The following is a 26908-nucleotide window of genomic DNA, read 5'->3' as shown; positions in this document are numbered from 1 at the left end:
ATGATTAGGTTCTGCCTACCAAGATAATCTTCCTGTCTTAAGGTAAGCATTAATTACATCTGCAAGTCCGGGGAAGCTGGCTCATGCCTGTAATCCCAGCACTTTGGGAGGCTGTGGTGGGAGGATCACTTGAGCCTGGGAGGTCGAGGCTCCAGTGAGTCGTGATCATGCCAGTGCACTCCAGCCTGGGTAACAGAGTGAGACCTTGTCTCAAAAAAAAAAAAAAAAAGTTTTAAATAATTACATCTGCAAAATCCTTTCATGGTAATACCTAGACAAGTGTTTGAATCACTAGGACGAGGTATGAGTATATGAGGCACTGGGGACCTTGGGATAGCCATCTTAGAATTCTGCCTATCACAGTGAGTGATCTTTATTTTTTAGTTTAGTTGTATTGCCACATCACACATTGAACATATGATATTTAAGATTTTGGATTTTTTTTAAGTTTTTAAGCTGTATTTTGACCTCTTTATAGTAACAAATATTAGATGTTTCGATGTTTATGGACTTTGGGAGGCCGAGGCAGGAGGATAGCTTCAGGCCAAGAGTTCAAGACCAGCCTGGGCAACATAGCAAGATACCATCTGTACAAAAAAAAAAAAAATAAGCCAGGCATGGTGGTATGCATCTATAGTCCTAGCTACTTGGGAGGCTGAGGTGGGAGGATTGCTTGAGCTTGGAAGTTCGAGGCTGTAGTGAACTTGATTGTACCACTGCATTCCAGCTAGGGCAACAGAGCAAGACTGTCTCTAAACATACGTAAATAATGAATAAGACTATGGATATATTTGACTTGTTTTTTTTCTTGGCCTAACCATCATATTTTATTTTTAGAAATTATAAAATTAGACTAGGAGTTGGGCACTTTCTAAGCACCTGTGGAACCTCAAGAAAATAATAATACCTCCTGTATCTGTTGGAACAATACTATTGGCCCTGAGCTTTTTTATTTTATTTGTTTTTATTTAGAAACAGAGTCTCACTATGTTGCCCAGGCTGGAACACTGTGACTATTCATAGGTGTGATCATAGCGCACTATCACCTCAAACTCCTAGACTCAAGCAGTCTTCCTGACTTAAGCAGTCCTCCTGCCTCATTCTCCCAAGTAGCTGGGACCATGGGCACATGCTGCCGTGCCCAGCTAGTACTCAGCTTTTAAAAAGAAGCCTAAGAACTAAGTAGGGTCACAGATAGTATAGCAGTTAAAAGCATAGGATGTGGAATCATCTGGTTACAGATGTATTGCATGTACGACTTGGTCAAGTTACCTACTCTCTGCCTCAATTTTTTATCTGGAAAACAAAAGAAGTCATAGTACGTATCTCAGAGGACTGTTGGGAGGATTAAATGAGTAATACATGTTAAAATACTTAGAATAGTGCCTTGCATGTGATACACATTCCATAAGTGTATTCTCTAATTTCTGTTGCTGCTATTGTTGTGGGACCCCTTAAGGGATGGGGTAAATTTTACCTATCAGAAAGTCGGAAAAGTCAGGTTTTATCCTGACTTTTCCATTAACCTGCTGTATGAGTCATGGAAGCTTTTTAGCACTCTTTTCTTCATCCATAGAAGTATAAATTTGGTATCTGGATACAAAAACAATAAACATTACTAACCTTATTAGGTACAAACACCAGTTGGAAGAGTCAGTATATGGATATAACAACCCCCACAAGAGGTCAGTCTCCGGAATGGAGACTTCATTCATTGTTATAATGCCAGCATCTAAAACAGTGCACAGTAGAAACTCAGTAAACATGTCTTTTGCGTAAATGTCCTCAAGGAATTCTCAAGCTAATGGGGAAGGCAGATAAGTAAACTATTACAGTACACACTGGTGAGTCCTCTGATAGAAGGAAATGCACTAAATATTCTAAATGTTTCTGCTGCATTTTGGATTTTTCTGTTTTCTACATTTACCCTCTTCAGCTCTGTTAGAACAAGGCAATAAACTGCGTAATGCCATGGTGATTTCTGCAATGAAATCAAGCCCAGAGACCAGCATGTTGTTGGACCAAGTTCATCCTCCTATTGATGAAGATTCTCTTAGAGCATCAACACAGTAAGTTACAGGATAGACAGAACCCTAACAGTTCATTTCTTAATAGTTGTTAACCTGTGTTTTTTGTCAAGTTATGGACTGGATAATCTTGGAAACGCTTATCAAATAATTCCTGATGTGGTGGGAAAGAAGCCTACACTAGGAGTTCAGATACTAAAAATCTTATCCTAGCACTGGTACTTGCAGCATATGTAAATGGGTAAATTCTTTACTGTCTCCGAACTGGTATCCTTGGATGTAAAATGGGGATATTCTCTCCCTACCTCACAGAAATGAGATGGGATTCTGCTGTAGGAAAGAGCTTTGCAAAGTGTAAAGTTTTATTTAAGGCAGTTAAGTCTAAAGTATGTTAAATTTTCTGAGTCAGACCAGCTGCATGTACGAAGTGATTATGATTTAGATTTTTTCCATCTGTTAGCCACTCAGTGAGAAAGTATTTTTCCACACCTTAGAATCAGAGCCTTGTCTAGGAATCAGTTTAAAGACCACATTGAAGATCACCTCCTCCCTTCAACTGAGAATGCATTTTGGAGACATGACACAAAAGCTGATACCAGAGCTATACAGCTGCTATTAGGCAGGTAAGCACTATTAACTGGCTTTCTTCCTTTTAAACTCTTCCTCCAATTCATATTATGCATTGTTATCAGATTCATCTTCCTAAAGTAACATGTCCTTAGACTAACCAAGCCCTTCCCTATTCCTTAAACTATCACTATTGCCTACTAAATAAAACTCCAAACTTTAGCCCTTTACTTTTGGCTTCACTTGCAGAAGATCCCATTCTACCTTACCGTTCTTATCTCCCAACTCTCTCCCCAATACCAGTGTTAACATGGTATGATGAAAAGAGCATGGATTTTAAACAGATACAAGTGGAAATTCGAGGGTTATCTCTAATTAGCTTTGTGGCCTTAAGCAGGTATCTCTGAACTTCAGAGGCATTGGTAAAATTGGAATTGTAGCTAACTTTGCAAAATTGTTGTAAGGATTAAAAATGATGTATATAGAGGAGTAACACAATGCTTGACACATAATATTTTGCGGGGGTTTTTTTGTTTTTTGTTTTTTTGAGACGGAGTCTCACTCTGTTGCCCAGGCTGGAGTGCCGTGGTACAATCTCGGCTCACTGCAACCTCCTCCTCCCGGGTTCAAGCGATTATCCTGCCTCTGCCTCCCAAGTAGCTGGTTCTACAGGCATGCACCACCACTTTTGGCTAATTTTTGTATTTTTAGTAGTGATGGGGTTTCACCGTGTTGTCCAGGCTGGTCTCGAACTCTTGACCTCAAGTGATCCACTCGCTTCAGCCTCCCAAAATGCTGGGATTACAAGCATGAGCCACAGTGCCTGGCCGACACATAGTATTTTTACTGTTGGTGGTTGTTTATGTTAACATTATGAATAACATGTGCCCTCCAACCAGACTCATCTATTTATTGTCTCTTGAATAAAAGATACTGTCTACATTCATGTCTTGGAAAGTTAATAGAGCATAGTGGTTAAAAGCAATATGTGCCAAAGTTTTAAAGGTTATGGGAGAACATGTGTTTCAAAGGCTCCAAAAGCTCGCACCTATAATCCCAGCACTTTGGGAGGCCAAGGTGGGCGGATCACCTGAGTTCAGGAGTTCGAGACCAGCCTGGCCAACAGGGTGAAACCCTGTCTCTACTAAAAGTACAAAAATGAGCCAGGCATGGTGGTGCAGCTACTCAGGAGGCTGAGGCAAGAGAATTGCTTGAAACCTGGAGGCAGAGGTTGCAATGAGCCGAGATCATGCTACTGTACTCCGACCTGGATGATAGAAGGAGTAAGACTCCATCTCAAAAAAAAAAAAAGAAAAACAAAACCTCCAATTAGTTTGATTTGAAGTTTAGATTTCTATTACAGGGAAGTAACAACACAACATACTCCAAAAAATACTTGCAAACCGAACCCAGCAACATATAAAAATAATTTTATACTATGACCAAGCAGGATTTATTCCAGGAATGAGAGTTAGTTTGATACCTGAAATTCAATATATGGGATCCACCATTATCTATATCTGTATCTATAAAGAGAGAGAGGTAGACAGATAGATAGATTTTTTTTTTTTTTTTTTTTTTTTTTTAGACCAAGGCTCACTGTATCACCCAGGCTAGAGTGTAATGGCTTGATCTCGGCTTACTGCAACCTCTGCCTCCTGGGTTCAAGCAATTCTCCTGCCTTAGCCTCCCAAGTAGCTGGGATTACAGGTTGAGCCACCACACCCGGCCTCACCATGTCAATAGAATAAAAAACAAAAACCACATGATTATCTCAAGAGATGCAGAAAAACAGCCAGTCATGATGGCACACACTTGTAGTCCCAGCTACTTGGGAGGCTGAGGCAGGAGAATCCCTTGAGCAACAGTGAGCCATGATTACTACACTTCAGTCTGGGTGACAGAGTGAGATCTTGTCTCAAAAAAATAATAAATAAAATAAAAACTATAAAACATTGTTGAAATAAAGAAGATTTAAATACATGGAAAAAATCCTATGTTTATCTTTCAACACAATATCAGCATCCAAGCTGACTTCTTTGTGGAAATTGACAAGCTGTTTCTAAAATTCATAGGAAATTGCAGGGAACCCCCAACAGCCAAAACAATCTTGAAAAAAAAAGAAAGTAGGACTCACACTTTCCAATTTTAAAGCTTACTACAGAACAACACTAATCAAGTCAGTGTGATACTGGCATAAGGATAGACATATAAATCAATGGAATAGAATTGATAGTTTAGAAATAAACCCATCTGTCTGTGGTCAACTAATATGAATTAGACAAGGCTGTGAAGACCAATCAATGTGGGAACAAATAGTATTTTCATCAAATGGTGCTGGAACAACTGGATAGCCCCATGCAGAAAAAATGAAGTTGGGACCAGGCACGGTGGCTCATGGTGTAATCCCAACATTTTGGGAGGCTGAGGCAGTAGGGTCATTTGAGGCCAGGAGTTTGAGACCAGCCTGGGCTACATAGTGAAACCCCCATCTCTACAAAAAATAAAAATAAAAAAGATTAGCTAGGTATGGTGGCACATGACTGTAGTCCTAGCTACTCAGGAGACTGAGGCAGGAAGATTACTTGAGCCCAGGAGTTCAAGGATACAACGAGCTAGGATTACACCACCGCATTCCAGGTTCAGTGACAAAGCAAGACCTGTTTCTAAAAAAAAAAAAAAAAGAAGTTGGACCCTTATCTCACACCATATACAAAAATTAACTCAAAATGGATCAAACAGCTAAATGGAAGAGCTAAAACTATAAAACTCTTAGAGAAAACATAAAGGTAAATCTGTGACCTTGAATTTGGGAAATGATTCTTAGATATGACACCAACAACACAAATAAAAAAAGATACATAAATTGGATTCCATCAAAATTAAAAACGTATGTGCTTCAAAGGACACTATTAAAGTGAGAAGACACCACAGAAAGGGAAAAAATATTTACCAATCTTACATCTGATACAGGACTTATATCTAGAACATATAAATAACTTATATGACTTAATAATTAAGGAACAAATAATCCAATTAAAAATATGGGCAATGGATCTGAATAAACATTTCTCCAAAAAATATATTAAGATAGCCAATATGGCTGGGCATGGTGGCTCACGCCTGTAATCCCAGCACTTTGGGAGGCCAAGGCAGGCGGATCACGAGGTCAGAAGATCGAGACCATCTTGGCTAACACAGTGAAACCCCATCTCTACTGAAAACACAAAAAAATTAGCCAGGTGTGGTGGCAGTCGCCTGTAGTCCTAGCTACTAAGGAGGCTGAGGCAGGAGAATGGCATGAACCCAGGAGGCGGAGCTTGCAGCAAGCCGAGATCGTGCCACTGCACTCCAGCCTGGGCGACAGAGCGAGACTCCGTCTCAAAAAAAAAAAAAAAGCCAATATACATATGAAAAGATACTTGACACCATTTGTTATCAGGAAATCAAGACAATGAGATACTACTTCACACCCACTAAAGTCAAATAGTCGATGCATTAATGAGGATGTGGAGAATTTGAAACCCTGGTACACTGCTGGCAGGAATGTAAAATGATGAAGCTACTTTGGAAAATAGTCTGTCAGCTCCTCAAACTCGTACCTATAGATTTACCATATGACAGAAAACAATAAAATTTTTAAACAAATATTTACCATGTGACCCAGCAATTCAACTCCTAGCTATATACCCAAGGGAAATTAAAACATATATCTATGTAAAAATGTGTACATGAATGTTAATACCAGCATTATTCAACTGGATAGCCACATGCAAAAAAAAAAAAAAAAAAAAAATGAAGCAACCCCAAAATTGAAACAACCTAAATGTCTATCAGCTGATGAATGGATTAAGAAATCTGGAGTGTCCATACAGTAGAGTAGTGTTTTCACCTTTGGCCATCAAGGTGAAGTACTGCTACATGCTACAGCATGGATGAACCTTAAAAACATGCTAATTGAAAGAAGCCAGGCCGGACGCAGTGTGGTAGCTCACACCTGTGATCTGGCAGGCCGAGGTGGGAGAATTGCTTTAGCTTAGGAGTTCAAGACCAGCCTGGGCAACATAGGGAGACCCCGTCTCTACAAAAAGTAAAAAATTAGCCTGGTGTGGTGGCGTACACCTGTGGTCCTGCCTACTCAGAAGGTTGAGGTGGGAGGATCAGTTGAGCCTGGGAGGTTGAGGCTGCAGTAAGCTGTGATTGCAACACTGTACTCCAGCCTGGGTTGCAGAGCAAGACCTTGTCTCAGATAAAAAGAAGCCAGTCACAAACAAATATATATACTTCTATTTCATTTAGATGAAATGTCCAAATAGGCAAATCTATAGAAACAGAAAATAGATTAATAGTTCCTTAGGGCTGGGAGTGATGATGGGTAGGGTAGTGATAGCTGAAGGTTATAGAGTTTCTTTTTGAGATGATGAAAATGTTTTAAAATTGAGTGGTGATGGTTGGTCACATTTATGAACATACTAAAAACTATTGAATTGCTCACTTTATTTATTTAGTCTTTTTATTTTTATTTTTTTGAGACAGTTTTGCTTTGTCACCCAGGCTGGAGTGCAGTGGCGCAACCTCAGCTAACTGCAACTTCCACTTTCTGGGTTCAAGCGATTCTCCTGCCTCAGCTTCCTGAGTAGCTGAGATTGCAGGCGCATGCCACCACACCCAGCTAATTTTTTGTATCTTTAGTAGAGATGGGGTTTCACCGTGTTGGCCAGGCTGGTCTTGAACTCCTGACCTCAAGTCTTCCACCGGCCTCGGCCTCCCAAAGTGCTGGGATTACAGGTGTGAGCACCATGTCTGACCAAATTGCTCACTTTAAATGGGAAGATTGTATGGTATGTGAATTATATCTCAATAAAGCTGTTTATGGAAAAAAAAAAGATCAAGAACTCAGAACAGTGAATAAAAAAAGATACACCAAGACACATAATTATGAAATTTTAAAATACTGAGAGGCCATATTAAAAGCTTCCAGAGAGGGAGAAAGAATAAAGGTCACATATACAGTATCAGGAATTGGAATGACATCAGGTTTTCTACCAGTTCCTTGGAATTCAGTGCAGAAATGTCTTAAGATTTCTGAAGTAAAATTATTTTCAACCTAAAATTCCACTCCTAATCAAACTATTAATCAAGTGTGAGGGTAGAGTAAAAATAACTTTATTTATCCATAGTCTCAGAAGTTTACCCGTCTTGCACTATTCCTCAGAAAACCACAGGAAAATATCTTCTACTGAACGTTTATTTTAGGAAGAAAGAGTAAGACGTATAGTCTAAGAAATAGGGGCTACAACACAGAAGAGGGATAGAAGGAGATTTTGGGTGTATATCATAGAGAGCAAACAGTCCATATGGGGGCATCCCTGACTTTAGTAGGGATGTTTCTAAGGAGTGCAGAGGTGGAGGGGAATGGAACATATATTGACCAAATTTTAAGTTCTCTCGAAGGAAATTTTCAATTCTCTTGAAGAGTTCACTCATAAAGTAGTAATAGGGTCAAAGAAAACTAAGCAAATGAAAATTAAGGCAGTTAATTTATACCAGGGATAATTAGTTGTATAAGAAAAGAGGTGCAATAAATTATACTGTACTTGGCTCTGATACAATATTAACCCTGAAAATTAATTTAACCAAAAAATTTGTAATATAACTAAATAGAGAAGATGGGTAAAAGGGAAATGTGTGGTTCAAGTGTAATGGTGTAAAGAGAGTGGGTCCTTCATTTTTCATAATAGGAAGTTCATAGATCATACAGAAAAGTGAAAAATCAGAAAATAACAGTATATTAATGTGTCACTTCAAAATATGGAGGTAAAGCCAGGCATGGGGGCTCACACCTGTAATCCCAGTATTTTGGGAGGCTGTGTCAGATCGTTTAGTTCAAGACCAGCCTGGGCAACATAATGAGGCCCAGTCACTACAAAAATTTTTAATTAGCCGAGTCTATTGGTGTGCACCTGTAATCCTAGCTACTACTAGGGAGGCTGAGACAGGAGGAACCCTTGAGCCCAGGAGTTCGAGGCTTCAGTGAGCTATAATCACACCAGTGCACTCCAGGCTGGGCAATAAAGCAATACCATGTCTCTAATAAAATTTTTAAAAAGAGAAATATGGAGGTAAATACCAGAAGAAGCATCCAAGGGAATTGAAAGTGATCACCTCTGAGGAATCAGTCAGCTACTGTTTTTTATTATAAGCCTTGTAGTCCTATTTGACTTTCAAAATAGGTATGTGTATTCTTTTATTTAAAGTTATGTCTAAGAAGAAAAAGAAGAGGATAGTCCTGAGAATAGGCTTATTTTGTGGCCAAGGAACACAGGCAAATTTTAGCCCTTTTAGTATGTCATAGACAGGTGAATAAATTCAAATAAATATTAATTTCAAAAAAGAGTAAAAAGTGGAAAAGTCTTAATAACTTTAAGGGTGTACAAAGTGGGGAATAACAAGCAACTGGAAAAATTTTCATAACTTTAAGGGTATACAAAGGGGAGCGTATATGTGGCAAATAATACAGTTATATAAAAGAATAAAAAGTAGAGTTTCAAAAAGAAGCAGGTCTCAAACTCCTGGGCTGCAGAAGCTGCAGAGAGGCCATGTCGACTGGGAAGTTGTTAGTTGGATTATGGCAGTTAGGAAGCTGTTCTGACCTTTGAGAGTTACTATAGATTGATGGTTTTCAAGGAGGGGTGATTCTTCCCCACCCCAACCCCATGAGACATTTACAGTGTCTGGAGACATTTCTCGGTTGTCACAACTGGGAACATGCTACTGGCATCTGGTAAGTGGAGGCCAGGGATCTGAAATGCATAGGACAGTCCCAAAGATAAAGAATTGTCTGACCCAACATGTCAGCAGGGCTGAGATTGAGAAACCCTGCTGTAGCCTAAGGAAAGGTGAGGAAGGGAATGTTAACTATTTGCTTGTTCAAAATAATATAAGAACACTGTCTAATTTGAAGGTAGTGATTATATACTATTTTCTTGAGAAATTAAGGAAAAAAGTATAGCAGCTAGCTTGAAAGGAAGCAACATGGAAAGAAATAATAAATAAAATGTGTATCACAGTACCTGGCATCATGTTCATTAAGAAATCATTAAGTTCACTAACAGGTGCTTATTAAATGTTAATTACTGTAGGAGAAACAGGAATATATGCATATTTTGCCCTCAAGGAGCCTAAACTTTGAAAATATGGAATTTATACAAGGACCTGAAAGAAAGTTAGAAAGTAAAAATTGCTATCAAAAAAGGGACCAGTAATCCCAGCACTTTGGGAGGCCAAGGTGGGTGGATCACCTAAGGAGTTAGAGACCAGCCTGGGCAACATGATGAAACCCCATCTCTAAAAATACAAAAATTAGCTGGGCATGGTGGCGGGCGCCTATAATCCCAGCTACTAGGGAGGCTAAGGCAGGAGAATCACTTGAACCCAGGAGGCAGAGGTTGCAGTGAGCCTAGATCATGCCATGGCACTCCAGCCTGGGCAACAAGAGCAAAACTCCACCTCAAAAAAAAAAAAGATACCAGCGTGGGATTTCCAAAAAATAAAAGGAGTATTTGTTCCTTCAAAATAATGAGTTTATAGTTACTTATATGCTTATCTTCCTATTAGTTTGTAAACTGTGTTTTATTCATTTTTTATATTCTATATAGAACTAATATCACCGTAATTAGTCCTAAATGCACGTATTTTTGTTTATTGGAAGTGGGTGTATCTGTGAATTTTTTGCAAAATCAATATATAATATTTAACTCATTGAATTATACCCTTTTTTCTCCCTGTCAGACTATAAATAATACAAGAGTACAGATTGTGTTAGCTTAGCCACCTCTGTATCTTCCAGGACCTAGCACATAATAGGTGACCAATAAATGTTTGTTGAATACATGAATGAGATCACAATCAGTGTCAGTAGTGTTTTTTTGAATACTGGTTGTTAGCATCCCAGAGGAGGGGTAGTATAATTGGGAAATATTTATTCAGTATTCTTTTGTTTAATGTGAGTCTTTTGTTTAACATATCTCCTTCCACATTTAGAACCTCAGAAAGTTTCACTAAAGAGAGAATAGTTCAGCTGAAACTTATATTAAAATTCTTCTGCTTTGTTTTCTTATCTCTGCAGTGCTGAATTATCCCAAGGCAATTTCTGGGATGGGCTAGGCTCTCCTCCAGATTCCCCATCTCCTGGGAGTGATGTGTATTGCAGCAGTGAGCTGAATGACCCTCAGTATGACCAGAGTCTTCTGGAGAACTTATTTTATACAGCACCTGTAAGTCACTGAACCTGAAGCATTGAGAATTAGAGAACAAATGTATTAATAATATTAGTAGCTGCAGGCATGATACCACTTGCCAGACAGCTATGCATTTTACATAACTTACCTTACTTAATTGTAATGACAACCTCAAGAGGAAAGTATTATCTTCATTTTACAGATGATGAGACAGGCCTAGTAGGATTTGAATATTTTGTGCAAGAACATGTAGCAAATAAGTATTAGAGCCAGAATTCAAATTCAAGTTTGCCTGAGTCCAAAGCCTATGGTTTAATTAATATAGTATATTGTTTCCTTAGAGCTTTTATAAGGAAGAGCTGATATAGTTATACCCTCAGAACCATCCTTAACTGGTATCTGTTAAAAATATTCCAAAAATACTTGTTACTCACAGGAGACAAAACTCTTCTGGCCTGTAAGACAGGGATTCTCTTTTCTGGCCGCTCTGGTTTTTTCAAAGTTCTTTTTTCTATCAAGCCTTATGCTCTTTTCATTGGCTTAGCATCTTCTAGAGTCTATACATACTAAGTCCAATCCCTATTCCACAAGTAGTTACTTTTATGTGTGAAGGTTCGTACTCCTGATTTTCCTTTTCTCCAGGTCAAAAAAAGATACTGAAATACAAGGTAGTTTATACCAGCCCGGTAGTAAGCCAGTGAGGGCTACCACAGTTTGGAAGAAGCAGGGAAAACTTTTACATGAGATTGTGGGGAAAAACCATAATGAAGAATAAAGAGTTTTAACTGAGATTGAAAGATAGTGTTTTGAGAAGCAGAGAAAAGATACAAAATTGGTGTAGAAAGAATGACCTGTGCAGAAAAGCACATTTTGCGCTACAAGGGACCCAATTGACTAGATGAGAATTTGTGTGGAAAAGGATGAGAATTTGTGTGGTAAGGCAGGCTGGCACATTGCAGCCAATCTGTGAAAGGCTTTTCATGTCAGATGAAGAAGAAATCACATATCACAAGAGTGTTTTAGGAATCTGTGTCTGGCAACCCTACAGTGGGGCAGACTGAAGAGGTAATAACGAGAGGCAGATAGGAAGCCACTGGGCTACGGGAGGCATGAGACAGAATGCCTGAATGAGAGTACCTGCAGTGGGATTGGACACGAGGAGGTGCGTGGGAAAGACATTAGGAACTGTTAGGATTTCATGACTTCCCACCTTCACAGTATCACTGATACTGTGTTCCCTATACGATAAAGAGGAAATATTTATTACACATTTATTACCCATTTTCTGTGTGCTAGACCCTTCATATCTTATCTGTCATTTATTAAATACTTGGGGGGTTTGTTTGTTTTGTGTTTTTATGGCTGAAACTAATAGAACACTAAATACTGTTTTTAATTCATTATTTTGTTTAATTCTTTTTTTTTTTTTTGAGACGGAGTCTCTCATTCTGTCACCCAGTCTGGAGTGCAGAGGCATGATCTCGGCTCACCGCAACCTCCACCTCCCGGGTTCAAGCCATCCTCCTGCCTTAGCCTCCCAAGTAGCTGGGATTACAGGCACATGCCACTGCACCTGGCTAATTTTTGTATTTTTATTAGAGACAGGCTTTCACCATGTTGGCCAGGCTGGTCTTGAACTCCTGACCTCAAGTGATCCACACGCCTCAGCCTCCCAAAGTGCTGAGATTACAGGTGTGAGCCACCATGTCCACCTCTGTTTTATTTAATTATTTTACCAGCCACATGAGATAGTATTATCTCTCTTTTACATAGCATGAAGCAAAAGCTTAAAGAGGTTAAGTACAAATAATTAAGTGGCAGAACTGGAATTCTCACCGCAGTCTATCTGACAAAAAGCCTGTATGTTTTTCTACTAGACCACAATGTGTCATCAGCCTTGAGCATGGTGCTAGAATATGACCCTGACTGACCTCTCTAACTTCATCTCCCACTTATACCCTTTACCCACCGGAGTCTCCAGCCATACTGGAGTCTCAAGCCACTTGCCACTCCTGAAACATTTTAGCTCTTTTTTTTTTTTTTTTTTTCTGTAGAGACAGGGTCTTACTATGTTGTCCAAGTTGGTCTCAAACTCCTGGCTCAAGCAATTCTCCTGCCTTGGCCTCCCAAAGGGTTGAGATTACAGGCATGAGCCACTGCACCTGGCCTTAGCTCTTGTATCTCCCTATTTTTTACTGGTACTAATCCTTCTACTTTGAATGTTGAAATGCTCGTATCCATCTCATAAACTTCATTCTTGAAGATCAACTCATCACCTCTAGAAGAAATCATCCCAGACCTCTCCAAGCAGAATTTGTTGCCTGAACGCCCACATATCTTGCACATATTTCTATTATAGCTCTTAACACACTGTATGATATAGTGTCTTGTACACAGGAATGTGTCTTCATTCTTTTTATTACCAGTACAGCAAAGGCCTGACAGATACTGAGTGCTCACTCAGTGAATACTAGTGAATAAATGAATGTGTGAATGGTACTAGATAATCCCCCATGCTGTTTGAACAAAATAATTTTAGAAAGTGTTTGTTGCCTGAAAGAAGGAGTGAACCAACTGACCATGAGACAGTGGGAAAGCCAAGGAGGAGTTACAATGTTCATGCCCTTCCCCAGAGTCAGTGTTTGACATTCTTAATATTGAATAGCATTCACAGCATGATTAACTTGTATTTTGGTACCTGAAATTTTTAGCTGTTGAACAACGTAGTTTATGTTAACCTTAATTCCTTTCAGCCGTTGGACCCATCTAGATTTTGATTACCTTGTCAATAAGCTTTTATTATTATTATTATTATTATTATTATTATTATACTTTTAAGTTCTAGGGTACATGTGCACAATGTGCAGATTTGTTACATAGGTATACATGTGCCATGTTGGTTTGCGGCACCCATCAACTCATCATTTACATTAGGTATTCCTCCTAATGTTATCCCTCCCCCAGCCCCCAAACACCCTACAGGCCCCGGTGTGTGATGTTCTCTGCCCTGTGTCTAAGTGATCTCATTGTTCAATTCCCACCTATGAGTGAGAACATGCGGTGTTTGGTTTTCTGTCCTTGTGATAGTTTGCTCAGAATGATGGTTTCCAGCTGCATCCATGTCCCTGCAAAGGACATGACCTCATCCTTTTTTATGGCTGCATAGTATTCCATGGTGTATATGTGCCACATTTTCTTAATCCAGTCTATCACTGATGGACATTTGGGTTGGTTCCAAGCCTTTGCTATTGTGAATAGTGCCGCAATAAACATATGTGTGCATGTGTCTTTATAGTAGCATGATTTATAATCCTTTGGGTATACGCCCAGTAATGGGATTGCTGGGTCAAATGGTAATTCTAGTTCTACATCTTTGAGGAATCGCCACACTGTCTTCCACAATGATTGAACTAATTTACACTCCCACTAACAGTGTAAAAGCGTTCCTATTTTTCCACATCCCCTCCAGCATCTGTTGAAACACGTCTTTTTTTAGAAATAACTGTGCATATTGATGAGGATCCTTCGAAATGGAGCCTTGTAAGACAGTGTTGTCCAATAGAACTTCCTGTGATGACAGAAATGTCCTGTACCCACATTGTCCAATTCAGTAGCCAGTAGTCACATGGGCAAGGACTTCATGACTAAAACACCAAAAGCAACGGCAACAAAAGCCAAAATAGACAAATGGTATCTAATTAAACTAAAGAGCTTCTGCACAGCAAAAGAAACTACCATCAAAGTGAATGGGCAACCTACAGAATGGGAGAAAATTTTTTGCAATCTACCCATCTGACAAAGGGCTAATATCCAGAATCTACAAAGAACTCAAACAAATTTACAAGAAAAAAACAACCCCATCAAAAAGTGGGCAAAGGATATGAAAAGACACTTCTCAAAAGAAGACATCTATGCAGCCAACAGACACAAGAAAAAATGCTCATCATCACTGGTCATCAGAGAAATGCAAATCAAAACCACAGTGAGATACCATCTCACACCAGTTACAATGCAATCATTAAAAAGTCAGGAAAAAATAGATGCTGGAGAGGATGTGGAAAAATAGGAATGCTTTTACACTGTTAGTGGGAATGTAAATTAGTTCAACCATTGTGGAAGGCAATGTGGCAATTCCTCAAGGATCTAGAACTAGAATTACCATTTGACCCAGCAATCCTATGACTGGGTGTATACCCAAAGGATTATAAATCATGCTACTATAAAGACACATGCACACGTATGTTTATTGTGGCACTATTCACAATAGCAAAGCCTTGGAACCAACACAAATGTCCATCAATGATAGAATGGATTAAGAAAATGTGGCACATATACACCATGGAATACTATGCAGCCATAAAAAAGGATGAGGTCATGTCCTTTGCAGGGACATGGATGCAGCTGGAAACCATCATTCTGAGCAAGCTGTCACAAGGACAGAAAACCAAACACTGCCTGTTCTCACTCATAGGTGGGAATTGAACAATGAGATCACTTAGACACAGGGCGGGGAACATCACACACTGGGGCCTGTAGGGTGTTTGGGGGCTGGGGGTGGGATAGCATTAGGAGGAATACCTAATGTAAATGATGAGTTGATGGGTGCCGCAAACCAACATGGCACATGTATACCTATGTAACAATGTAACAAACCTGCACGTTGTGCACATGTACCCTAGAACTTAAAGTATAATTTTAAAAAAAAAAGAAAGAAGTAATCTTACAATCATGCTGTTCAATGTAGCTGCTAGCCACATGCCACTGCTTAAATTAGTTGACATTATATAAAATTTAAAATTTATTTTTCAGTTGTACTAGTCAATAACCATTTTTAAAAGCTGCCACTCAAAGGATAACTTAAAGGCAAAAATCTTTATAATTTTGCCTTTTAAAAGTTGTATCGTGGTGGTGTGGTGGCTCATGCCTATAATCCCAGCACTTTGGGAGGCCAAGGGGGGCAGATCACTTAAGGTCAGGAGTTCAAGACCAGCCTGGACAACATGGTGAAACCCTGTCTCTACTAAAAGTACAAAAATTAGCCAGGTGTGGTGGCGCATTCCTTTAGTCCCAGCTACTTGGGAGACTGAGGCAGGAGAATCACTGGAACCTGGGAGGCGGAGGTTGCAGTGAGCGGAGATCACGCCACTGCACTCCAGCCTGGGCAACAGACTGAGACTCCATCTCAAAAAAAAAAAGTTGTATTGCTTCCAAGAAGACATTCTTATCATGCTTATTTAAATTAATTTGTCCTATCACAGATCAACACATTATACCCCCTGACACACTGAAAAAAGGGTAGTTTTAAATGATAGACTTAAAATAACTTTGGGTTTGTGTCCTGAATTTATATTATATTAGCAAGCTTTATGTCTTTTTTTAAAAATGGAACCCAATAACTATAATGCCATCTTCTCTCTTTATTTTACATTTTTTGATGTAGAGGGCTGATCAGTCCATTGCAGTAGCTGCCTTTTCTCAAAATAAAAATGAATTGCAAGGGGCTTAGCCATTGGTTCTCTCATTAAGAAAATTTGTGACTATAGTAAACAGTTCATTTTAGCAAGATTAAAAGCAGAATGAATCATTTGTAGTATAGAATGGTGACAAAAAGTAGTCTTGGCTGGGTATGGTGGCTCATGCCTGTAATTCCAGCACTTTGGGAGGCTGAGATGGGCAGATCACTTGAGCCCAGGAGTTTAAGACCTGCCTGAGCAACATGGCCAAACTTCCTCTCTACAAAAAATACAAAAATTAGCCAGGTGTGGTGGCACATGTCTGTAGTCCCAGCTACTTGGGAGGCTGAGGTAAGAGGATCACATGAGCCCCAGGGAGGTCAGGGTTGCAGTGAGCTGTGATTGCGCCACTGCACTCCAGTCTGGGCAACACAGTGAGACCCTGTCTCAAAAAAAAAAAGAAAAAAAAAACGTAGTCTATCCAAATAATTAGGTGACATCGTCAAGTCATTTGGCCTCAAACTATGGTAGAAATACAGGCTTTGAAGCCCATGGAGATCAAAATCTGGCTTTACAGCTATGGATCATAAACAAGCTGCCTTACTTTTTTCAGCTCTGATTTTCTCACTTGTAAAAACTGAGATAAAGGAACCTTGTTGGAATGTGGTGAATATTAGAAATATACATGTAGCATTAAGCATAATACCAGACATATAGTCTATAGTCAATAAATAATGGTTATTATTATTGATAATTTGAAAGAAGAATCTACCTTCCTTTATTTGCTTTGAACTGAACTTGTAGGTTATTTTTGTGAACTTCAGATTATTTTTGTATAACCAGGAGAAATGTGGGATTATCTCCCTGGTGTCAGTTCTTTCTTTAAGAGAATGATGTATGTACAGAGAAGAACTTGCTTTCTTTAGAGAAATGTTTCGTAGCTACAGTTCCCAAAGCAGCAATCATTTAGTGTCTGTTTCTTCCTCTCCATAGAAATCTGATACCAGCATCAGTGATTTCCTCAGTGAAGAGGATGATATTGTCCCTTCTAAAAAAATAAGCCAGTCAACAGCTCTTGCCAGATCATCTAAGGTTCTGGAGTCAAGTGATCATAAGCTGAAGAAGAGGTCAGCAGGCAAGAGAAATAGGTGAGCTGCTCTGACTGTTTATTTAAAGGTAAACACAAAGGAATGTTATTTTCACAAGATCTCCCAAGGTGAAATGACCCATTTGCCCAGCACCATCAGAGTGATTAATTACAATAACTCAGTAAACATTGTAATTCTTAAAAATGTAATAATCTGAAAAGATGGCTAAATTTGTTTTCCATAGGTTTTGGGGAACAGGTGGTGTTTGATTACCTGAATAAGTTCTTCAGTGGTGATTTCTGAGATTTTGGTGCTCCCATCACCCAAGCAGTATGACACTGTACCCAATTGGTAGTTTTGTTTTGTTTTGTTTTGTTTTTTTGAGACGGAGTTTCGCTCTTGTTTCCCAGACTGGAGTGCAATGGCACGATCTCAGATCACTGCAACCTCTACCTCCCAGATTGAAGCAATTCTTCTGCCTCAGCCTCCCGAGTAGCTGGGATTACAGGCATGTGCCATCATGCCCGACTAATTTTGTATTTTTAGTACAGACGGGGTTTCTCTATGTTGGTCAGGTTGGTCTTGAACTCCCAACCTCAGGTGATCCGCCCACCTTGGCCTCCCAAAGTGCTGGGATTACAGGTGTGAGCCACCGCATCCGGCCTCCAATTTGTAGTCTTTTATCCCTCACCTTCTTCCCACTCTTGCCCTCAGTTTCCAAAGTCCATTGTATCATTCTTATGCCTTTGCGTCCTCATAGCTTAGCTTCCACTTATGAGTGAGAATATATGATGTTTGGTTTTCTGTTCCTGAGTTACTTCACTTAGAAAAATGGTCTCCAATTCCATCTAGGTTGCTGCAAATGCCATTATTTCATTTCCTTTTTATGGTTGAGTAGTATTCCATATATATATATATATATATATTTGAGGCCAAATGACTTGGACAATGTCACCTAATTATATGGATAGACTACTTTTTTTTTTTTTGAGACAGGGTCTCACTATGTTGCCCAGGCTGGAGTGCAGTGGCACAATCACAGCTCACTCATATATATATATTCATATATATATACATGAAATATATACACATATATATATATACACACACGTATATATGTCTGTGTATATATATACGTGTGTGTGTGTGTATATATATATATACGTGTTTGTGTGTGTGTGTATATATATATATATATATATACACACACACATATATGTATACCACGATTTCTTTATCCACTCATTGATTGATGGGCATTTAGGCTGGTTCCATATTTTTGCAATTGCAAATTGTGCTGCTATAAGCATGCATGTACAAGTATCTTTTTCATATAATGACTTCTTTTCCTCTGGGTAGATACCTAGAAGTAGGATTGCTGGATCAAATGGTAGTTCTACTTTTAGTTCTTTAAGGAATATCCACACTGTTTTCCGTAGCAGTTGTACTAGTTTACATTTCCACCAGCAGTGTAATAGTGTTCCCTTTTCACCACATCCCCACCAACATTCTTTTTTTATTTTATTTTTTATTGTGGCCATTCTTGCAGGAGTAAAGTGGTATCGCATTGTGGTTTTGATTTGCATTTCCCTGATCATTAGTGATGTTGAGCATATTTTCATACATTTGTTGACCATTTGTATATCTTCTTTTGAGAATTGTTTATTCATGTCCTTAGACCACTTTTTGATGGGATTGTTTGATTTTTTTCTTGCTAATTTGTTTGCATTCCTTATAGATTCTGGATATTAGTCCTTTGTCAGATGTATAGATTGTGAAGATTTTCCCCCATTCTGTGGGTTGTCTGTTTACTCTGCTGACTGTTGCTTTTGCTATGCAGAAGCTTTTTAGTTTAATCAAGTCCCATCTATTTATCTTTGTTTTTGTTGCATTTGCTTTTGGGTTCTTGGTTATGAAGTCTGTCTAAACCAATGTCTATAAGGATTTTTCCATTGTTATCTTCTAGAATTTTTATGATTTGAGGTCTTAGATTTAAGTCCTTGATCCATCTTGAGTCGATATTTTTATAAGGTGAGAGATGAACATCCAGTTTCATTCTTCTACATGTGGCTTGCCAATTGTCCCAGCACCATTTGTTGAATAGGGTGTCCTTTCACCACTTTATGTTTTTGTTTGCTTTGTTGAAGATCAGTTGGCTATAAGTATTTGGCTTTATTTCTGGATTCTCTATTCTGTTCCATTGGTCTATGTGTCTATTTTTATACCAGTACCATGCTGTTTTGGTGACTGTATCCTTACAGTATAGTTTGAAGTCAGGTAATGTGATGCCTCCAGATTTGTTCTTTTTGCTTAGTCTTGCTTTGGCTATGTGGGCTCTTTTTTGGTTCCATATGAATTTTAACATTTTTTTTCCTAGTTCTGTGAAGAATGATGAGGGTATTTTGCTGGGAACTGCATTGAATTTGTAGATTGCTTTTGGCAGTATGGTCATTTTCATATTATTGATTCTACCAAGATAGGTATAATTTAAATGGTTAAGGAAGAAAGCAGAATTCTAGGTTGTATGTGTACTGTGATCACAACCGTGTAGAAAATATGCATAAGGAAAGCAAATGAGAAGGAATACACAAAAGTGACAATAGTAGTTACATTCGAATAGTGGGTAACTGAAATAAGGTCTGTGTCCCTTCTAGAAAAACCTGAATTTGGAGTTTCAGTTTCTGTACTCATATGTATTGTATGATGTATGTGTGTGTATATACGTTGTATGTGTGTATAAGTGTGTGTATATATAGTGTATATATGTATGTGTGTATATATATGTATATATATATGTATGTATGTGTGTGTGTGTATATATCTATATAGTATTTTTAAATTTTTTTTTAACCTGGGAGCATAGATTCAAATTACCCTGAATATACACTCTCAAACCTTTAGATTATATATTTTTTTACATTTTTTGAGATTTCTTGTACTATAGGACCAGAATTCTGATAATTAAAGCTGTTTCCAATCCTTGATAACTTGTGAATCAAGATGCTTGGCTGGGCGTGGTTGTTCACACCTGTAATCCCAGCACTTTGGGAGGCTGAGGCAGGGGGATTGCTTGAGTCTGGGAGTTCAAGACCAGCCTGGGCAACATAGCAATATCTCATCTCTACAAAAAATACAAAAATTAGCTGAGTGTGATAACCCATGCTTGTGGTCCCAGCTACTTGGGAAGTTGAGGTGGGAGGATCATTTGAGCCCAGGAGGTCAAGGCTGCAGTAAGCCATGATCATGCCACTGCACTCCAGCCTGGGTGACAGAGCAATACCTTGTGTCAAAAATAAAAATAAAAAAATAAAAACTTGCTGCCCTCCCTTTTTCCTCATCTTGCCTATGCAAACTAGATTGTTTCATGTGAAGCCTGTAGCAGTATGCCTCACTGCTTGTATGAACTCCTTTCAGAAATTTGGTTGAACAACAGATGCTCTCAGAAACTCCAGAAGATGCCCAAACAATGACACTAAGTGTGGATAGACTGGCCCTTTTGGGTAGAACACATTCAGTCAGAATCATCATCGAAACCATGGGAGTTCCTCCAGATAGTCCTCAGATGACCCCTGGCAAAAAAAGCTATGCTGGTCCACCACCTAAGGTGACTACAGCAAAAAAGCGGTATGTCTCTAACATGAGAAAGCTAAATTTGACATTTTTGGAAAGTGTGTCTGATGGTAATAATCAACAATTGCATAATACTGTGATTTGGGATGTGTTTTCATATGCATCATTTAATCTACAGAAATATATTGAATCCCCGCTAGATCCCAAGAACTGTTTAAGTATGGGACTAAAGAAAATTAAGATACAGACTCTGTTCTTACATATCTTACAGTTAGCAGGAGAGAGAAACATTTAAATGGCTATCTGTAACATAAAGCTTTAGGGCCCAAAATAGATGTTTTGTATTAAAAGTGCTGTGGGAACACAAGAAAGGGAGCCTTTGATTCTCTCTGACAGGATTGGTGGAAGCCTTTGAAGAAGAGGTAGGGCCTCTGAGTACTAGAGGTCCTGAAAATAAGATTTCAAATATATGTTGGATTTATCAGACGGAAATTAGGTTTATCGTTTGGTTAGTTTTTAATCATTTTTTTTTGGTTTTCTTTTTAGCACTTTCTTTGTAGAATATCACTTTCCTGTGGGCTTTTCGGAAAGCGGATTGGGAAAGACAGCTTTGATCACTGAGGTTGTTCGACTCGCCTCCAGTAAAATTACAGATGGAAGTAAGAGACACACTGGTTTTCTGCACCTTAGACATTCTGACTTTGGAAGAATTTTTGAATTCCTAATTACTCATTTGACTTTTTTTTTTTTTTTTTTTGATATGGAGTCTCAGTCTTTCGCCCAGGCTGGAGTGTGGTGGCGCAATCTCTGCTCACTACAGCCTCCACCTCCCGGGTTCAAGCAATTCTCCCATCTCAGCCTCCTGAGTAGCTGGGATTACAAGCGCATGCCACCACACCCAGCTAATTTTTGTATTTTTTAGTAGAGGCAGGGTTTCACCATGTTGGCCAGGGTGGTCTCGAACCCCGACCTTAAGTGATCCATCTGCCTGCCTCGGCCTCCCAAAGTGCTGGGATTACAGGCATAAGCCATCACGCCCAGCCAATATTTTCAGGGCTGTGCAACCATCACCACAATCTAATTTTAGAACATTTTCATCCCCCCTAAAAGAAACCCCATACTTACTAGCCTTCACTTCGCATTTCCCTCTTCCCCCAGCCCTAAGCAACTGCTAATCTTTCTTTCCCTATCAATTTGTCCGTTCTGGATGTCTCATATAAATGGAATCATGCAACTTGTGATTTTTGTGACTACTGTCTTTGACTTACCATAATATTTTTAAGTTTCATGTTGTAGTATGTATCAGTACTTCATTCCTTTCTATGGCTGAGTAATACGCCATTGCATAGATATACCACATTTATTTATCCTTTTCTCAGTTGATGGACATTCGTGTTATTTCCACTTTCTGGCAATTTTGCATAATGCTGCTATGTGAACATTTGTGTACGTGGTTTTGTATGGACCATGTGCTTTCATTTCCCTTGGGTATATATCTAATGGTAGAATTGCTGGGTCATATGGTAACTTTATGTTTTAACTTTTTCAAGAACTGCCAGACTGTTTTCAACAGTGGCTGCACCATTTTCCCACTAGCAGTATATGAAGGTTCTAATTTGTCTACATCCTCATCAACACTTGTTACTTTCCATTCTTTTTTATTCTGGTCATCCTGGTGGATGTGAAGTGACATCACATTGATTTTGATTTGCATTTTCCTGATGGCCAATCATGTCAGGCATCTTTTCATGTGCTTATTGGCCATTTATATATCTTCTTTGGAGAAATGTCTATTCAGGTCCTTTGTTCATTTTCAAATCAGGCTTTTTGTTATTGAGTTATAAGAGTTCTTTGTATATCCTAGATACAAGCCCCTTATCAGATCTATGATTTGCAAATATTTTCTCCCATTCTGTGGGTTGTTCTTTCACTCTCTAGATGGTATTGTTTACAGCACAAAAGTTTTTAATTTTTATGTGCTCTAGTTTATCTGCTTTTTTTTTCTTTTGTTGCTTAGGCTTTTGGTGTTGTCTTTTTTTTCTAATTTGTTTTAAATATTTCAGATACAGAAAAAGGATAATATAATAGACATTTATGTTCCTGCCACCCAAAATTACAGCCACTTTTCTAATATGTTCTGAGGATAGCTGTGCCTTGGTTCTCCAGTTTGATCTATGAATAGTTAGTTCATCAGTATTAAGTTTATTCTCTGGGAAGTAGTTGGAGAAATAAAAGATGTGGTCCTAACACTCCTACTACATAGTCAAATAACTTTTCCTTTACAGCATAGTAATATAGGATTTTTAAATTTTTACTTTGCTTTGTTTTGTTTCCTTTTTGAAATAGATAATCCATTCACATGGTTCAAAATTGAAAGGTTGCATCCTTGCAGACAATCAAGGTTGTTGCTTTTATATCCTTCCTTAAGCCATTGTAGATAGATAGATAGATAATGTGTGTGTGTGTGTGTATGTGTGTGTGTGTGTGTGTGTGTATATATATATCAGCAAATATGTTTATTCCAGGGGTGTCCAATCTTTTGGCTTCCATGGGCCACGTTGGAAGAAGAATTGTCTTGGGCCACACATAAAATACACTAACAGTAATGATAGCTGATGAGCTTAAAAAAAATCGCAAAAAAATCTTACAGTGTTTTAAGAAAGTTTACAAATTTGTGTTGGGCTGCATTCAAAGCCGTCCTGGGCCACTTGTGGGTTGGACAAGCTTGGTTTATCCCTTCCCCCGCCTCCTGTCCCTCACGTTTCTCAAGTGTTAGTGCACCATACACAAGTTGAGTGTCCTTTCTTCAAAATGCTTAGAACCAGAAGTATTTAGGATTTCGGATTTTTTCAGATTTTGGAATATTTGCATATACATTAATAAAATATCTTGGGGATAGGACCCAAATCTAAACATGAAATTCACTTATGTTTCATATAGACCTTATATGCATAGCCTGAAGGTAATTTTATACAATATTTTTAATAATTTTGTGCTTGAAATAAAGTTTTCACTGCATTTTGACTGAGACCCATCACATGAGGTAGGGTATGGTATTTTCCACTCTGGCATCATATTGGCATTCAGAAAGTTTTGGATTTTGGATCATTTTGGATTTTGAGTTTTGGGGTTGGGGTTGCCCAACCTGTACATGGTTCTACACATTACCTTTAACATTATATCTTAGGAATTTTTGCATATCAGGACGTAAAGAGGAAACTCACAGATGAGGAAAGAGGAAACTGAGAAATTAATTAAGTAGCTTGTATGAGATCACACAGCTGGTTTATGGTAGAACTAGAATTTCAACCTAGCACCATTTCGATTCCAAAATGTGCCTTAATCTATATTGCTTCTTAAACATTATTATTGTTGTTGGCCACAGTGATTGATCTTCTCTACATTTTTCTGAGAAGGATTATATAGGAAATGTGGAATAAGCATTGAGCCAAGAATTGCAAGACTGGGTTCTAGTTCTGATTATACCACACACTAATCATGTGCCTTAGGCAAAATCACTTTCTTACCTGTGGGCCTCTTTTAACAATAATATGGATTAGACTAGGTATTAATCTGGATCCCTTTCAACTCTTGAAAAAAATCTTCTCTGAGACACTGTTAGCAAGTTATTTATCTGAATTTCTTCTTCACTTACTGCCTTAACTCACTTTCAGTGGTAAAAAATAATGAGCTTAAGAAACAGAATTATATAAGAAATATAGTAACAGTGCAAGAACATACCCAAGTAGTAAGGAGAAATTGAAATAGGATTGTTTGTACATAAGGAATTTTACAGTGTCCAAAGTGCTTTTTCCTTTATTACCTCAGTTCATCCTCCCAGCACACCAATGAGGTGCAGGTGTTATCTTACTTCCTTTCCCAGGTAGGGTAACCAAATAAACTGATCTAGTGGATGTGGGCTTCCTGGCCCCAGACCTTTTGTTCATAGTTCCTGTGCGTTGATCCACATAGCAAGGTCCAGATCCTGTCCAACAGTGCCAAGAAAAGTGTAGAGTCGCCAGTTAATATGGCCAGAGATGAATAGAGAGATCAGTAGGTTAAAATGGGCCATTTGAATGAATGCTAGAAATAGCAGATTCTCTTCATAACTGGGCCTCTTGTGAAGATTCTTCAGATTCATGATCCATTTTAACGGCCTTAGCAGTGAATGGACAGGAAGATCATTTTATAGGTGATAAATTGTTTCTGCGGTGGTAAGTAATAGTAAGTAATAGAACTGGAGCTTAAACTTACATCCTTTGATTCTGGTCTCAAATTCTTTTTATTTTATTTTATTTATTTATTTCATTTATTTATTTATTTATTTTTGAGAGAGTCTCACTCTGTTGCCCAGGCTGGAGTGCAGTGGTGTGATCTAGGCTCACTGCAAGCTCTGCCTCCGGGTTCACGCCATTCTCCTGCCTCAGCCTCCCAAGTAGCTGGGACTACAGGCGCCTGCCACTGCGCCCAGCTAATTTTTTTTTTTTTTTTTTTGTATTTTTAGTAGAGACGGGATTTCACCATGTTAGCCAGGATGGTCTTGACCTCCTGACGTCATGATCTGCCCATCTCGGCCTCCCAAAGTGCTGGGATTACAGGCGTGAGCCACCGCACCCGGCCTCAAATTCTTTTTATTTACCAGTTAAAACTCCATAGCCATGAGCACAAACTCAAATACCACCATCACTTTATCCACTTACACTTATAGTTACAGCAGAAACCCCTTCCTTTCCACCCAAGAGACAGACTACTTCGCCTGACACTACTAGCTAACATCAGTACCTGATACCTTGTTTGTGACAGTGAGAGTGTCCAGAAGATAAGCTTATTTTTGTATTATAGTTTTTTATTGCATTCTTCTATGTATCCCTCATTGTTCCACCTCCAGCCAGCCCTCTTCTTTTAGTATACTACCTACCAACTAGTCTTTTAAAAACAGTCCTATTACCTAAAACCCAGTGAAGTATATGGATATGTCTCCTTACACATCCAGTACTCATATGATTGACATTCATTTCTCATAGCAAAGCAGAGCAACATAGCACTGCCTGTCTTCTGTGTACTATCTCCAGGGTTTTCTCTTTGTCCCTGCTCATTCAATCCTACAACCCTAGCACTTTCTGTGAAAGCACACTGACTAGATTTCTGCAGGAGATTTTAATTAAATTTGAAAGGGAGGCAGGTGGTATCAAGGCATGAATTGATGATGACTTCAGTTGGGTGGTGTGACATGTCTGTCTGTCTGGTTCTCCTTACAGAGGTGAAGTTCCAGCAGCGATTTGTGTTTCCAGTACAGTTTGGTGGCCCAATGATAGAGCACTGGTGGAATTCCAACCTCACTTTCCAAATTTATGTAAAGAAAACTCCACAGAAAAAGGTACTTTGAGTGATTTTGGCCTTTGCCTTACCTTCACACTAGGGATTTGGAGCATACCTAAAATTATATTCTTGCCTAAACTAGGAATCTTCAGGTGCAGGCAGTACTAATAATCCATTGTTATTATTATTATTATTATCATTATTATTATTACTACTACTAATCTCTGCTGTTTGTCATGGGCCAGATATAATACTAAAGGCTCTACACAAGCACACTATCAATTTTAATCACTACAACTCTGTGAATTAGTTACATTATTATATTTGTTTTACAGATGAAGAAACTGAGATTTAGTTAACATGTCTAAGATCACTCAATCTAATAAAAAGAGCCAGGACACCATCCCAAATCTGCTGTCTTTAGATCTCAAGTTCTTAACCTCTTTATTGTGCTGTTCCCTTCTAGAGAAAGGTAGCTATATTGATACAGGCTATTAGCCTTAATTTGAGATTCTACTTCCTGTTTGCAGGCAGAATACGTAAGGTATCCAAGCCCAAAATAATATAGTTGTGAGTAGCAGTTTTGATCAACTAATTCCAGTTTATAAAATTGCTTGCAGCTGGCATAACATAAATCAATAAAC

The 26908-nt window shown here is 38.6% G+C and overlaps 1 protein-coding gene across 3 annotated transcripts in view; it reads left to right on the top strand.

Moving 5' to 3' along the window:
• Positions 1-26908, top strand: part of C2CD3 (C2 domain containing 3 centriole elongation regulator) — a 149271-nt gene that overhangs the window by 35509 nt on the left and 86854 nt on the right. For all 3 annotated transcript variants that reach the window (XM_054440932.2, XM_063672079.1, XM_054440933.2), the window contains 7 exons: positions 1937-2069; positions 2522-2650; positions 10723-10870; positions 17281-17435; positions 20790-20999; positions 21492-21604; positions 26204-26322. In XM_054440932.2, the coding sequence (XP_054296907.2) occupies positions 1937-2069; positions 2522-2650; positions 10723-10870; positions 17281-17435; positions 20790-20999; positions 21492-21604; positions 26204-26322 (1007 nt within the window). The remainder of the gene's footprint in view (positions 1-1936; positions 2070-2521; positions 2651-10722; positions 10871-17280; positions 17436-20789; positions 21000-21491; positions 21605-26203; positions 26323-26908) is intronic.

The sequence above is a fragment of the Pongo pygmaeus genome, chromosome 9, assembly GCF_028885625.2.
Source record: "Pongo pygmaeus isolate AG05252 chromosome 9, NHGRI_mPonPyg2-v2.0_pri, whole genome shotgun sequence".
Taxonomy (NCBI): Eukaryota; Metazoa; Chordata; class Mammalia; order Primates; family Hominidae; genus Pongo; species Pongo pygmaeus.
This window is presented reverse-complemented; position numbering and strand designations above follow the sequence as displayed.